The 15,226-nt window shown below is 39.8% G+C and overlaps 1 protein-coding gene across 2 annotated transcripts in view; it reads right to left on the reverse strand.

Moving 5' to 3' along the window:
* Positions 1-15,226, reverse strand: part of LOC124790106 (coronin-7) — a 238,154-nt gene that overhangs the window by 75,618 nt on the left and 147,310 nt on the right. For both annotated transcript variants that reach the window (XM_047257676.1, XM_047257675.1), the window contains one exon: positions 1,450-1,679. In XM_047257676.1, the coding sequence (XP_047113632.1) occupies positions 1,450-1,679 (230 nt within the window). The remainder of the gene's footprint in view (positions 1-1,449; positions 1,680-15,226) is intronic.

Below are 15,226 nucleotides of genomic sequence, written 5' to 3' on the forward strand. Positions count from 1 at the left end.
GCTGTGTCCCACATGTCTGATACGTTGGTGGCTCCTCACGACGTAACAGAAAACCATGTGTCAACAGACAATGTCCTATTCTAAGCCGTGTAAGGGCTACTTCCTCAGCTCGTCGTTGTCGGAAGGAGGTGAGCCACGATCGGACAGAATTTGATGGCACACCTGTATAGCATGGACATCCTGCAGCCTTGTGTGTTACCTCTTGTGTGAGATTGTTGTGGTGCCATATTCCAGCAGCACAATGCTTGTTCACACAGAGCATGTGTCTCCATGAACTGTCTGTGTGATATTGAGGTACACTCATGGCCAGCAAGATCCTTGAATCTGTCCCTGATAGAAGATGTTAGTGACCAACCTGATTTCAACCATGTTACAGAGTCAGTCTCCAGGATATCGAGGACAAGTTACAACAGTTGCCTCCGGAGAGGATGCAACCACTTTGTGATACTCTCCCCAACAGCATCAGTGCATGCATCTAGGTCAGAGGGAGTGCAATGTCGTACTGATAAGTGGGCTCATGCTGCCAAATTGTTTCTAAAGTTCACTTGATTTTGTAATCACTAAAATGACATCACATACCCTCTCAACCCATAAACTTTAATTTTGTTTCCTTTTTCCCTTCTGAGTGCTTCACCTTTTTTGTCAAGCAGTGTGTTTGTATAGTATTACAGAGACAATAACTGTAAATAATTTTCAATAGTATTCATTTGTAAAGTTCATTTTATGGACAATAAAAGGGTAATGTATTTTTTTTTTTTACATAATTGTTAATGCCTTTTCATTTACCTGTAAACATGCAGCACTTACATGCAACAATATTTTTTGTGTAAGGACAAAAGGTTAACACATCAGCACTCAACTGTGGTAATTACACGAATATGAACAGTGATGTAACAAGATAACAAAGGACAGACAAGGCAAGCTTGGCATTATCTGATAACTTCAAAGTCATTGTTCATGTAAAATAAACCTGTCTACCCTCAATCTGGTGTCCGTCTATACTCTTCCTTCACAAGTCATGTGGTTTCTGTCTATAATTAATGGCAGTTTTGTTTCTGCATCACTTCGTGACACCACCATCACCTCCTCCTCCTCCTCCTCCTCCTCCTCCTCATTACAGTCATGTTCGCATCTCCCACTCATCTGTTTCTCGATTGATTTATTCCCCTGTCCCTCCTAGTAACACTCAGAATGTGTACCTAAAGTGCTTGTGAAGTAATCCTCAGATTCTGAAGAGTTTTTCACATTAAAAGTTCAAGTCTCACTGCTTTCAAACCTGGTCACATACGCAAAGTATACACTTCCCTTTTCAGATACATTGGAGGCTCTGTTTAGAAAACCCTGTTTAGTTTACTGAAAGCATTCCAGGCAATTTTTAATCTACATGGATTAATTCAAAAACTTCGTTTTATATATAGTTCCAGTATGAGACCTGGCTAATGAGCTTACCTGGTCCGTGTGTCCAAGAAGTACAATCTTTTCACACTGTGTTGCTAGATCCCAGATCCGAATTGTCATGTCATAAGAGCCAGAAGCCAGAATATCTTTTGCCAAAGGATGGAACTTAATGAAGTATATCTTCTCTGAATGACCAGCTAATATCTGATCAGGAGTATTCGTTGGCTCTGGGAGGCCTCCTTCAGGTACCAACCACAATCTTATGGTTCCATCATCACAAGCTGAAATTCAAATGTTTCATTCTATATACAACGTAATTTAAGTTGGAAGTGGTATGTAGCTTTCAGAATGAATATCATCAAAATAGATTCCTACAAACTCAAGAAATGAACACATTAAAATACAGATATATAAGAGAAAATGGACTCATTAAACATTTCCAGACATGCTACAGCTTAACGGTATGTAATGTAAAGGGAACCAAAATTCAGTGTTCCACACAGGGTGGGTGGGGTGGGGAGGGGTGTGGGTATAACTTTAATTAAAACATGTGCAAAGCCTTTTTTGCCTCCTGTGGAACCATCCGACACGATGTATCTATGTATACATTCAGTTGTGTAAAGAACTTTTAGAGGAATTTTCAATTATTTCTTAACTTTATTCCTTTCACATTAACAAACTGAAAGTGGGGTAAATTAGAATGACAGTGGTGTTTGTTGAAGGATTCTAGTGCAAGTTGTTTATGAGATGTAGTATTTTGAAAAGTTTCCACATTGACACTTGCTTGTGCCATTCAACACGCGTAGTTGCTAGGTACAGTGTTGTTTTGATTGTTTACAGTGTGCCTATGTTTTCATTGACTGCACTGCAACTTGCTAGTCCATTACTGTATGACAGTCAAAGCGGCAGGTCATGAGTAGACAATGGTATTTACTAATGTAGAATAAGCTGAGATGCATATGGTGTATGGGGAGTGTAGGAAGAATGCAGTTCGTTCTTGTATGGTGCATGCAAAAAGATATCAAAAGAGACATCAATCATCTTGGCAATTATTTTTCAACCTCTTCAACCAGTTACATGAAAGTTTTAGTGTAACACCTAGACAACGTAAATGTACGGTGTGAGATAGTGAATGTCAGCTCATACGCACCCTCCGAACAGACCATCTTCCACAAATGCTACAAGGTGTTCTTCTGCGGGCTATGGGGAACCTGTGTTACCAACATGATGACTGTCCAGCTCACAGTGCACGAAGTACTACAAGCATGGCCCCATGAATTGTTTCCAAATTACTTGATTGGACGAAGAGCACCTTTATCCTGGCCAACTCATTACCCAGACTTCACATCAGTAGACTTTTTGCTGTGGGGAAAGCTGAAATATGCTGTCTAAAAGGACATACCAATTACAACTGATGATATGCAATGATGCATTACTGCAGCCTGTACAGACATCTCTGCTGAAATGCTGGCATGTGTGCAATAGTCACTCTGTATCTGACTGGAAGCACGTATTCCCATTTCAAGTGGTCATTTTGAACACAATCTGTGAAAATAAGTTGTCTTGTTACTGGTCAGAATCCATCATAACTAGCATTGCACTTGTGTTGTTCTTTAATGTGTGCTACACAGATAGTGCACAATTTTCGGCGTGGGAACTTTTTCAAAACACATTATGAATAAAACACACATAACACTGGTGTAATATTTTACAATATTTATTATTTGTCACATGAACCAGTTTGTGACTATTACACCATCATGAAGTAAAAAGATAAAATTTTGTTGGATCAAAGATTTTAAACTAGTGCATGTGCAGGGTATCTCCATTTCCAGAGATTATTATTTCAGTGTAAATGTGATGTACAATTATTGAACTAAGATAAAATATGGGACATTAACTAATGAACTACAGACGTATAATAAGACTTGAACATAGAAGAACATAACTGAACAATAAACTTTAGTGACATATTCCACAGATGTGGCTGTACAAAATAATCTTGACTTTAATAGATCCTAAATTACAAACAGATAAGATATCATAGTTATAGGGGACTGGAATTTGATAATAGGAAAAGGAAGAGAAGGGAAAGTGGTAGGTGAATATGGAATGTGGTAAGGAATTAAAGAGGAAGCCGCCTCTAGTAGAATTTTGCACAGAGCATAATTTCATCATAACCAACACTTGATTTAAAAATCCTGAGAGAAGGTTGTATATGTGGAACAGGCCTGGAGACAATAGTTTTCATATCGATTATATAATGGTAAGACAGAGATTTAGGAACCACGTTTTAAATTGTAAGACATTTCCACAGGCAGATATGAACTATGACCACAATCTATTGGTTATGAACTATAGTTTAAAACTGAAGAAACTGCAAAAACGAGGGAATTTAAGGAGATGGGACCTGGATAAACTGAAAGAACTAGAGGTTGTAGAGAGTTTCAGAGAGAGCATTAGGGAACAATTGACAGGAACAGGGGAATGAAATACAGTTGAAAAAGAATGGGTAGCTTTGAGAGCTGAAATAGTGAAAGCAACAGAGGATCAAGTAGGTAAAAAGACAAGGGCTAGTAGAAATACTTGGATAACAGAAGAAGTATTGAATTTAATCAATAAAAGGAGAAAATATAAAAATGCAGTAGATGAAGCAGGTGCAAAGCAATACAAACGTCTCAAAAATGAGATCAACAGGACGTGCAAAATGGTTACGCAGGGGTGGCTAGAGGACAAATGTAAGGATGTAGAGGCATATATCACTAGGAGCAATATAGATACTGCCTACAGGAAAATTAAAGAGACCTTTGGAAAAGAGAGAACCACTTGCATGAATATCAAGAGCTCAGATGAAAACCAGTTCTAAGCAGAGAAGGTAAAGCAGAAAGGTGGAAGGAGTATATAGAGAGCCTATACAAGGGCATGTACTTGAGGGCAATATTATGGAAATGGAAGAGAACGTAGATGAAGATGAAAGGGGAGATATGGTAATGTGCGAAGAATTTGACAGAGCACTGAAAGACCTAAAGTGAAAGAAGGCCCTGGGAGTAGATAAAATTCCATTAGAACTACTCATAGCGTTGGGAGAGCCAGCTCTGACATAACTCTACCATCTGGTGAGCAAGATGTATGAGTCAGGCGAAATACCCTACGACTTCAAGATGAATATAGTAATTCCAATCCCAAAGAAAGGAAGTGTTGACAGGTGTGGAAATCACCGAGCTATCAGTTTACTAAGTCACGGCTACAAAATACTGACACGAATTCTTTACATACGAATGGAAAAACTGGTAGAAACCAACCTGGGGGAAGATCAGTTCAGATTTCGCAGAAATATTGGAACACATGAGGCAATACTGACCCTGTGACTTATCTTAGAAGACATATTAAGGAAAGGCAAACCAATGTTTCTAGCATTTGTAGAATTAGAAAAGGCTTTTGACAATGTTGATTGGAATGCTCTCTTTCAAATTCTGAAGGTGGCAGGGGTGAAATACAGGGAACGAAAGGCTATGTACAACTTGTGCAGAAACCAGATGGCAGTTGTAAAGAGTCGAGGGACATGAAAGGGTAGCAGTTGTTTGGAAGGAGTGAGATAGTGTTGTAGCCTAACCCCGATGTTATTCAATCTGTATATTGAGCAAGCAGTAAAAGAAAACAAAAGAAAAATTTGGAGTAGGAATTAAAATCCATTGAGAAAAAATAAAAACATTGCAGTTTGCTGATGATATAGTAATTGTCAGATACAGCAAAGGCCTTGGAAAAGCAGTTGAACGGAATGGCCAGTGTGTTGAAAGGAGGATGTAAGCTGAACATCAACAAAAGCAAAATGAGAATAATGGAATATGAGGATAATGGAACGTAGCCTAATTAAATCAGGGGTGATGCCGAGAGAATTAGATTAGGAAGTGAGACACTTAAAGTAACAGATGAGTTTTGCTATTTGGGGAGCAGAATAACTGATGATAGTTGAAGTAGAGAGGATATAAAATGGACACTGGCAATGGCAAGAAAAGTGTTTCTGAAGAAGAGAAATTTGTTCACATCGAGTCTAGATTTAATTGTCAGGAAGTCTTTTCTAAAAGTATTTGTACAGAGTGTAGCCGTGTATGGATGTGACAAGAAGAGAATAGAAGCTTTCGAAATGTGGTGCTACAGAAGAATGCTGAAGTTTAGATGAGTAGATCATGTAACTAACAAAGAAGTACTGAATAGAATTGTGGAGAAGAGGAATTTGTGGCACAACTTGACTAGAAGGGAACGGTTGGCAGGACACATTCTGGGCATCAAGGGATCACCAATTTAGTCTTGGAGGGCAGCGTGGAGGGTAAAAATCGTAGAGGGAGACCAAGAGATGAATATACTGAGCAGATTCAGAAGAATGTAGGGTACAGTAGTTACTTGGAGATGAAGCTTATACAGGACAGAGTAGCATGTAGAGCTCCATCAAACAAGTCTCTGGACTGAAGACCAACACAACAACAACAACGACAATGACAACAACCAAGATATGTTAGTGACATTAAGCAGGTGAGTAAAGTAGTCGTGACTATACAAAATAATTTTTTTTATCACAACGAGAGAAATTATCGTGAAATAGGAAGGAATAGTGAAGGAAATGAAGCATGTGAGTAACAGGGATAATTACAACATGGCCTGTGAGTGCTGTCTGCAGTTAGAACTGGTGAGAAAGGGAACTGTGTCTGGTCATTCAGTACCAACATAGAACTCAATGTACTGAGAAAAAGCTTCAAATACGGTTCACCATAAAAATCTCCAAAAAACAACTGAAAATAATAAAAATAGACATAGAATTTGCATTAGGTGAGGACACCTCCACTAAACATCTCATATCCCATGAACTGGTAGTATCTAACCTCATTTCCAGTGTCCCACAAACTGAGAAACAGCAAGTATTAAACAATTTCAAGAACAAAATGATTGACAATAATATTATAGCAATCCGGTCAGATGAAGGAAATACTGTTTTCTAATGAACAAATGTGACTATGCTCACAAAGTGGATGATTTCCTAAGAGTCACCAACTTCCAACAGATACTGAAACACCCCAGACAATCCTATAATGATAAAATTAGAAGTGTTCCAGAGTTTATGGCCTCCCTAAATTCCATAAAGATAATATCTCAATCCATCCCATGGTCTCTGCCTTCTCAGCTCCATGTTAAAAATTAACATGATCAAGATCAAAACCAAGTTCACACACAGTCACGGCATCCTTAATTCAGTTGACTTAGTGAACAAAATAAAGGCATGAGAATCCCTCTTAGCACCAAGCTTGTTTCTTTTGATGTTAACAACTTACTCACTAACATACATTTTGATAAGTGCCTAAACATTCTCATTCTCACAGACTTACCAGATAAATCAGGAGTCAAACCAGTTGTCATAGATGACATAAGGTTAGGTACAGAATTTGTCTAACACAAAATTATTTCCATTTCAATGATAGGATGTACAAACATTTTGGATGGTCTAGCTATGAGATCCCCCCACTTCCCCCTCAGTCCGGTCCTTGTTGAAATCTCCATGGACAATTTTGAAACAAAGTTTTTGGAAAATAATTCACACATTTCCAAGGTTGGATGCTGCTTTAGGTATGTTGATGATGTGTTGTGTTTATGGACAGGTACCACCAGACAACTTCAAAAATTCCTTCAGCAGCTAAATTCTAAAAACAATCATATACAATGCACAACAGAGTTTGGGTATTGCATACATTATTTAGATCTAACCATAGACATCAGTGACTGTATTCATACTTTCAAGATTTGTGGAAACTACCATCACAGATACAGCAATACAGGCTAATTCTCAACAACCGGTACCCATAACCATGCTGCCTTTCATCCTATGATACATCGCCTAATATCCATCCCCATGAGTGAAGACAACTTCAAAACGGAATTAAATGCCATTAAAAAATAGCATAGAACAATGGTTGTCATCCTAAATTAGTGGACTCCATAATGCGCAAAAACCAGAAACAACATGTGCACTCCCTTCTTCACCCTGTCCCCGACCCGCTACCTCAAGAATGCAAAATATCGTGCACAGTTCTGTACTTGAAAAGTCTAACTGGATGTAGCCAAAAAACCTTAATTCAGTAAGTAAAATATCATTTTATGAGCACAATACTATTGGACACTTTTTGTCCATTGTTCAAGACAGGACTCCAGTTTTGAAAAAGAGTGGAATATTAAAATTAGTTTTAACTGTGACAAATTCTATACAGGTCAGTCTGTCAGGGCAATATGTATCCACTCGAAGAAACACCACACCATTTGGAAACTTAGAAAATTGTGACTCTACTTTTGCACACTACCTGCTAAAAGAAAGCCATAGTTACAAAGTGAAACATGAAGTATTGGTTGGTTTAAAAGAGGATGGTGGTTGGGGGGGGGGGGGGGGGGGTGGAGGGGGGGGCATTGGGGGTCGGTGGGGGGACCAAACAGCTAGGTCATTGGTCCCTTGTTCTGATTAAAATAATTTCACAAGGGTGGGAGTAAAATAATCGAGACATACAAAACATAGCTGGAAGGAGGAGAAAACCACAAGAATGACACAAGGGCAACAAACACTAAAATGTACAACATCGGAAAAGAAAACCACAGAGAGACACAAGAAACATGTAGAAGAGACCAAGAAAAAGAACTAAGGTGGAGGACACCGAGGGACAAAGGACATGCACTAAAACTTAGATCAGATAAAACCCACCCTCATGAATAAAACAAAAAACTACAGCTGCCGTTGAGGCATTGCGCCCAACACTGAAGGCTGGGTGCTGGGAAAGTTAAAAGTCTGCTGCAGAGCACTAAAAGTGGACAGTCCAGCAAGAGGTGGATGACCGTCATTTGTGAGCTACAGTGACACCGAGGTGGGTCTTCGCGACGGAGATTAGATTTAGATTAGATTAGATTAGTTTTTCGTTCCATAGATCCGTGTTGAGGAGATCCTTGTGGATGTGGAACATGTCACTTTTTTTTTTTTAAGCTGAAATAACAATACTAATACTATGAATATATACAACACATCATTTGTTTCTATTAAAAAATTCATCAATGGAGTAGGAGGAGTTGGCCACTAGTAAGTCTTTCAGGCTCCTTTTAAACTGATCTTTATTTGTAACTAAATTTTTTTTTTTGTTTGCTGGAAAATTATTGAAGATGAGTGTTCCTGAGTAGTGGACCCCCTTTTGAACTAAAGTAAATGCTTTTAAGTCCTTGTGCAGATCATTTTTGTTCCTGGTATTGTATGTATGAACTGAGCTGTTTGTTGGAAAAAGAGATATATTATTTAGGACAAATTTCATTAAGGAGTAAATATACTGAGAGGCAGTAGTTAGTATACCCAGTTCTTTGAAGAGGTTTCTACAAGACGTCCGTGAGTTTACTCCACAAATAATACGTATTACACGCTTTTGGACTCTGAAAACTTTTGTTTGACTTGAAGAGTTACCCCAAAATATTATACCATATGACATTATGGAATGAAAGTAGGCAAAGTATGCAAGCTTTTTCACTTTTATGTCGCCTATGTCTGCTAACACTCGAATTGCAAATACAGATTTGTTAAGGCGTTTCTGCAGTTCTGTTGTGTGCTCCTCCCAACTTAATTTATTATCAAGTTGTAATCCCAGGAATTTAAGACTGTCAACCTCTTCTATCTGCTCTTCTTCGCACTTTATGCATATGCTGGGTGGAAACCTCTTACAGGTTCTGAATTGCATATAGCGAGTCTTTTCGAAGTTTAATGTCAGTGAGTTGGCTTTAAACCATTTATTAATATCCATGAAAATATCATTAGCAGATCTTTCTAGAACTACACTCCACATACTATTTATTGCAATACTTGTGTCATCTGCAAACAAAACGAACTCTGCTTCTGGCAGTGTAACTGATGAGAGATCATTAATGTACACAAGAAAAAGCAATGGCCCTAAGATGGATCCTTGTGGGACACCACATGTAATTTCTTCCCATTCTGATGATGACTGATGACTTAATTCACTAGTCCCTTGCACTGACACCCTTTGTTTCCTGTTAGCGAGGTATGACTTGAACCATTTTGCAGCACTGCCCGTGACACCATAGAATTCTAATTTATTTAAAAGGATGTTGTGGTTTACACAATCGAATGCCTTTGAAAAATCACAGAAAATACCTGCTGCTTGTAACTTGTTATTTAATGAATTAAGTACATTTTCACTGTAGGTATAAATAGTCTTTTCGATATCAGAACCCTTCAGAAATCCAAACTGTGTTCTTGATAATATGTTATTTGTGGTCAGATGGTTGAGAAGCTGCCTGTACATTACTTTTTCTAAAATTTTTGAGAATGCTGGCAAAAGTGAAATCGGTCTGTAGTTTGATGGCATCTCTTTATCCCCTTTCTTGAATAGAGGCTTAACATCTGCATATTTCAGCCAGTCAGGAAATGTCCCAGTTATAATTGACTGGTTACACAAGTAACTTAGAATTGTACTAAACTCACAAGAACATGCCTTAATTAACTTTGTTGATATTTCATCGTAACCACTAGAATGCTTTGTTTTTAAAGAATTTATTATGGGAGTTATTTCTTTTGGTGAAGTGAGTGACATATTCATGTACCTGAAGCTATTTGTAAAGGCTAGTTTCAGATATTCAAGGGCATTATTTACTGATCCTGACAATCCCATGCATTAGCCACATATGGCCAATGCGAAGCTGGCCGAGGACAACTGATTCCCTGTGAGAGGACCCCATGGAAGACTTCCACACATTTGTAGTCTCCTTAATGACATGCAGTTTGTTGTGCGTACTGTTATGCCATTCCGTCTCCCAAAGCCGAAAAACCCTGTGGCATAAGACATAATGCAGGTCAGTTTCGGAGATGCCCATCTCCAGAAGCAGTTTCCACGTAGCCTGTTTGGCCAGCCTGTCAGAAAGTTCGTAGCCTGGGATTGCGACATGTCCTGGGGTCCACACAAACACCACTGAACAATGGGACAGCACTGGTCGATAGCTTGTAGGCTGTTAAAGGAATCAGTACACAGGAGAAATGACTTGCCAGGGCATGAGCGGACATGCTCAAGAGCACAAGATGGGGCCGCCAGCTCTGCAGTGAAAACACTGCAGCCATCTGGCAAGGAGTGCTGTTCAATATGTCCTCCATGAACATACGCAAAGCCTACGTGACGATCAGCCATCGAGTTGTCAGTGTAAATCACTTCAAGGCTCCGGTACATGTTGAGAATCGACTGGAAGTGATAGCAGAGAGCCACAGGGTTAATGGAGTCCTTAGAGCCACACAAAAGGTCCAGAAGAATCTGCGGCCTAGGTGTACACCATGGAGGTGTATGTGAATGGACCTCAAGGAGAGGTGGTAATGGGAAGGACTCCAGTTCAGACAGAAGGGACAGGACGTGAACTGCAATCGTAAACCCTGACTTGGGCCGCCAATGAGGGAGATGGACCGCCGTGGTTGGGAAAAGGAAATGGTAATTCAGATGTTCAGGAGAACTACGAATGTGTGCGATATAACTGGTGAGCAGCTGTGCACGCCTAACCTTCAATGGAGGGACTCCATCCTCCACCAGGACACCAGTCACTGGACTCATTCTAAACGCTCCCGTCGCTATGCAAATGCCACAGTGGTGCATTGGGTCAAGTAAACGCAATGCTGAGGGCACCACCGAACCGTAAACCAGACTCCTATAGTGAAGCAACAGCGTAGAGCGATCTGCACCCCAGTTGGTGTTGCTCAGGCAGCAGAGGCCATTGAGGTGCTGCCAGCACTTCCGCTTAAGCTGATAAAGGTGAAGTGGCAAAATCAATCAGGCATCAAAGACCAGTCCTAAGAGTCGATCTGTCTCCACTACAGCGAGTGGATCGCTATTAAGGTAAAGTTTTGGTTCTGGATGAACGGTGTGACGCCGACAGAACTGCACGACACACGATTTCGTGGCTGAAAACTGGAAGCCCTGGGATAGAGCCCATGACTGCGCCTAGTGAATGGCTCCCTGTAGGCAGCAGTACGAAATGCAGAAGTCATCTGCATACAGAGATGGTGAGACTGGCAGCCCTACAGCTGCTGCTAGACCATTAATAGCCACTAAAAGTAGAGACACACTCAATACGGAGCCCTGCGGAAAGCCATTCTCCTGAATATGGGGGGAACTGTGGGAGACACCAACTTGGACATGGAAAATATGGAGCGACAGGAAGTTTTGGATAAAAATCAGGAGCAGGCCCAAGAGACCCTACTCATACAATGTGGCAAGGATATGATGTCGCCTACGCTTTATGTAAGTCAAAAAAGATGGCAACCAGATGCTGACATCTGGAAAAGGCTATTCAGATGGATGGCAGACTTGGGGGAAACACGATTATCAGTGGTAGAGCAACACTGGCAGAAGCCGCCCTGACATGGAGCCAGTAGGCCACATGACTCCAGGACCCAACCCAACTGCCGACACACCATACGTCCAGCAGCTTACAAAGAAGGTTGGTGAGACTGATTGGCCAGTAGCTATCCACATCAAGCGGGTTTTGACTGGGTTTGAGCATGGGAATGATGGTTCTCTCTCACCATTGTGATGGAAAGACGCCATCGCACCAGTTCCGGTTAAGATGATGAGGAGATGTCGCTTGTAGTCAGACAAGAGACATTTAATGATTTGACTGTGGATCTGATCTGGCCCAGGAGCTGTGTCGGGGCAATATGCAAGGGTGCTGAGGAGCTCTCACTCTGTAAATGGGACGTTATAGGGTTCACTGTGGCATGTAGTGAACGAGAGGACTTTTCTTTCCATCCGTTGTTTGAGGGTGCAAAAGGCTGGGAGGTAGTTCTCCAATGCAAAAGCTCGAGCATTGTGCTCAGCAAAGCGCTTGGCAATTACATTTGTGTCGGTAGATAACATAACATTGATGATCAATAAACACATGTCCATCAGCCCAAGCTTAATACTGAATGACCAGACACAGTTCCCTTACCACTTCTAACTGCAGATACCACTCATAATCCCATCCAAGCCATATTATAAACTACCCGTCTTACTCATATGCTCTATTTCTTTCATTTCAGTTACTATAATTTTTCTCATTGTGTTAAAAAATTTTTACTTTGTATAATCACAGCTGTTTCACTCACCTGCTTAATATCACTATTACACCTTATGTATTCATAATTTAGGATATATTAAAGACAAGATTATTTTGTTCAGCCACATCTTTGGAATATGTCATGAAAGTTTATCGTTCAACTATGTTGTTCTATGGACAAATGTTGTAATAGGTCTATAGTTCATTAGTTAATGTGTCATATATTTTGTCTTAGTTAAATAATCTTACATCACATTTACACTGGAATAATCCCACTTGTTTCATTCCTAACATTAACATTTTTCATCTCTGGAAATGGAGATACTCTGCACATGCACTACTTTAAAATCTTTGATCCAACAAAATTTCATTGCACAAATAATAAATATTGCAGAATATTACCCCAGTGTTGTTTGTGTTTCACTCATAATGTATAAAAATACTACAAAGAAGTGACAACAGTCAATCAATGCAATTTTCAATATATGACACCTTGTAACTACTCACACTAGAATCCTGCAACAAACACCAATGACATTATCATTTAGCCCTATTTTAGTTTGTTAATGTCATTTTTCAGATGCTGTGATCTTTGATGTTATGTGTACTTGCTGCCTTTGACTCCAACCAGACTGAACTATTTTTGGCCTTGCTCCGCTATTTATAATCGAGTTTGATTTACAAAGGACGACATACTGAGAAATCAACCTTTTTTTCAGCAGAGCTAAACCAATTTGTATACACTGTGGAGCATTTCCTCCTGTGGAGAGAAGTGGTGTGTTTTCTAATGTTTTCTCAGCGTGTCTGATTAATGCTGATCTTAAGGTGTTGTAAGGGGAGATGATGTTCACAATGTACACAGTTTGGATAAGCTCCCCAAAAGAAACATTGACTTCTCAGTTTGCTGACCTTCTTAAATTGAACTCCGCTATAAATTGTGGCATGAGACCAATGGCAGTTCACAGTTTGGTTGGAGCCCAGACAGCAAGTACACGCAACAAACAAAACTCACAACACCTGAAGAAGATGGCTAGGTCAGTAAATTGAAATATTGTGCATAAAACGAAAACAATAATTTGGTAGAACACCTGGTAGCATGTCACTAATCAGCCATACCAAGAAAACCTTAGAGAACACATACTGCTGCTGTTACATCCAGCAAAAGAGTAGGTAAACACATAATACATGACTAAGCATATTGAACATTCACTTCCTTGACTGCAGTTACAAACAACAGTAGTAGTGCACAAGTGATCAGTGTTTTCTTGTCTGGAAAGAATGAAGGAAGGAAGCAAGAAAGGAAGGATATACATATTCTCACTGATGATGAGGTCCACTGTGAGCAATAATGACCCTTGTTTGCCCGTGACCATGAATAAGTCTAACTGTACGTTTATTGCCTCACTACTCACATTATGTGACTGGTTGCAGCTATAAAAATACACCTACATAGAGAATGAGGTCATTAAGCCCCTTCTGCATGGGCTACTTTCTTGTCTCATTTGACTGGGTCTACTGCAGCACCCCTGAAATTCTGGATATGGACCAAGTCTTGCCTGTTATGAGGTGTTGCTTTTGTTTACACATCAACACCAAAACTGCTTCTGCTGAGACAACTGTGTGCTGTGCATTTTGAGGCATGATCAGTGAAAGTAACATTACAAGAGCCATATTTTTAAAAAAAAAATCAAATACAATAATGAGAAGGAACAAGCGATAATAATAGAGTTTATTAAGGACTAAAGCAAAATTCATTGTGGATCTTGTCAAAGGCTGTATGGTAAATCCTCTACATTCCTGAGAACCGAAAGAATGGTGGAGGCAGTGTCTAAATATTTCAAAATATATAAATTTACCATTTATTTTACCAAGAAAATTGTAGACACATCAAACCATATTTAGAACACAGTAAATGGTGCCTTTTTTTTACTGTATTTTTTATATCTGGTTTTATTTTCCTTTGTCCAGGTATTGTAAAACGTAAGTACTTTTTTGATTTCAGATATATTTCATTTCTCGTAGGAAAAATACCAGAACTTTGAGCAATGAAAACAAAGCAAATAACATAATAAAGAACAAGAAGACAGGAAGCACAAAATTTATTACTATAATAGGTGTGAGCTCAGCAAAAACAGATTAATTTCTGATATTAGTAGATGTAACCACAGCCCTGTTTCTGTCTGCAGCACACTCAAGGTTATATAGCTTGACATTCAGCACAGACAATGATTGATGTCACTGATCCACTCCCAGTGTGATCTGATGCTGATTTATACACGGGCAAGTGACACATGCTGAAAAGGATGTCATTCATGTAAAAAGGGCCTTACAGCCTGAGCACAACCTTGGATTGGATGAATACTGGATAAGAAATCAGCCATGTCCCTTTCATAGGTTGTTGTTGTTGTGGTCTTCAGTCCTGAGACTGGTTTGATGCAGCTCTCCATGCTACTCTATCCTGTGCAAGCTTTTTCATCTCCCAGTACCTACTGCAACCTACATCCTTCTGAACCTGCTTAGTGTATTCATCTCTTGGTCTCCCTCTACGATTTTTACCCTCCACGCTGCACTCCAATACTAAATTGGTGATCCCTTGATGCCTCAGAACATGTCCTACCAACCGATCCCTTCCTCTGGTCAAATTGTGCCACAAACTTCAGACACCACACTTGCTAGGTGGTAGCCTTTAAATCGGCCGCGGTCCTTTAGTATACGTCGGACCCGC

This window comes from Schistocerca piceifrons, chromosome 3 (genome assembly GCF_021461385.2).
Source record: "Schistocerca piceifrons isolate TAMUIC-IGC-003096 chromosome 3, iqSchPice1.1, whole genome shotgun sequence".
In the NCBI taxonomy this organism is placed as follows: domain Eukaryota; kingdom Metazoa; phylum Arthropoda; class Insecta; order Orthoptera; family Acrididae; genus Schistocerca; species Schistocerca piceifrons.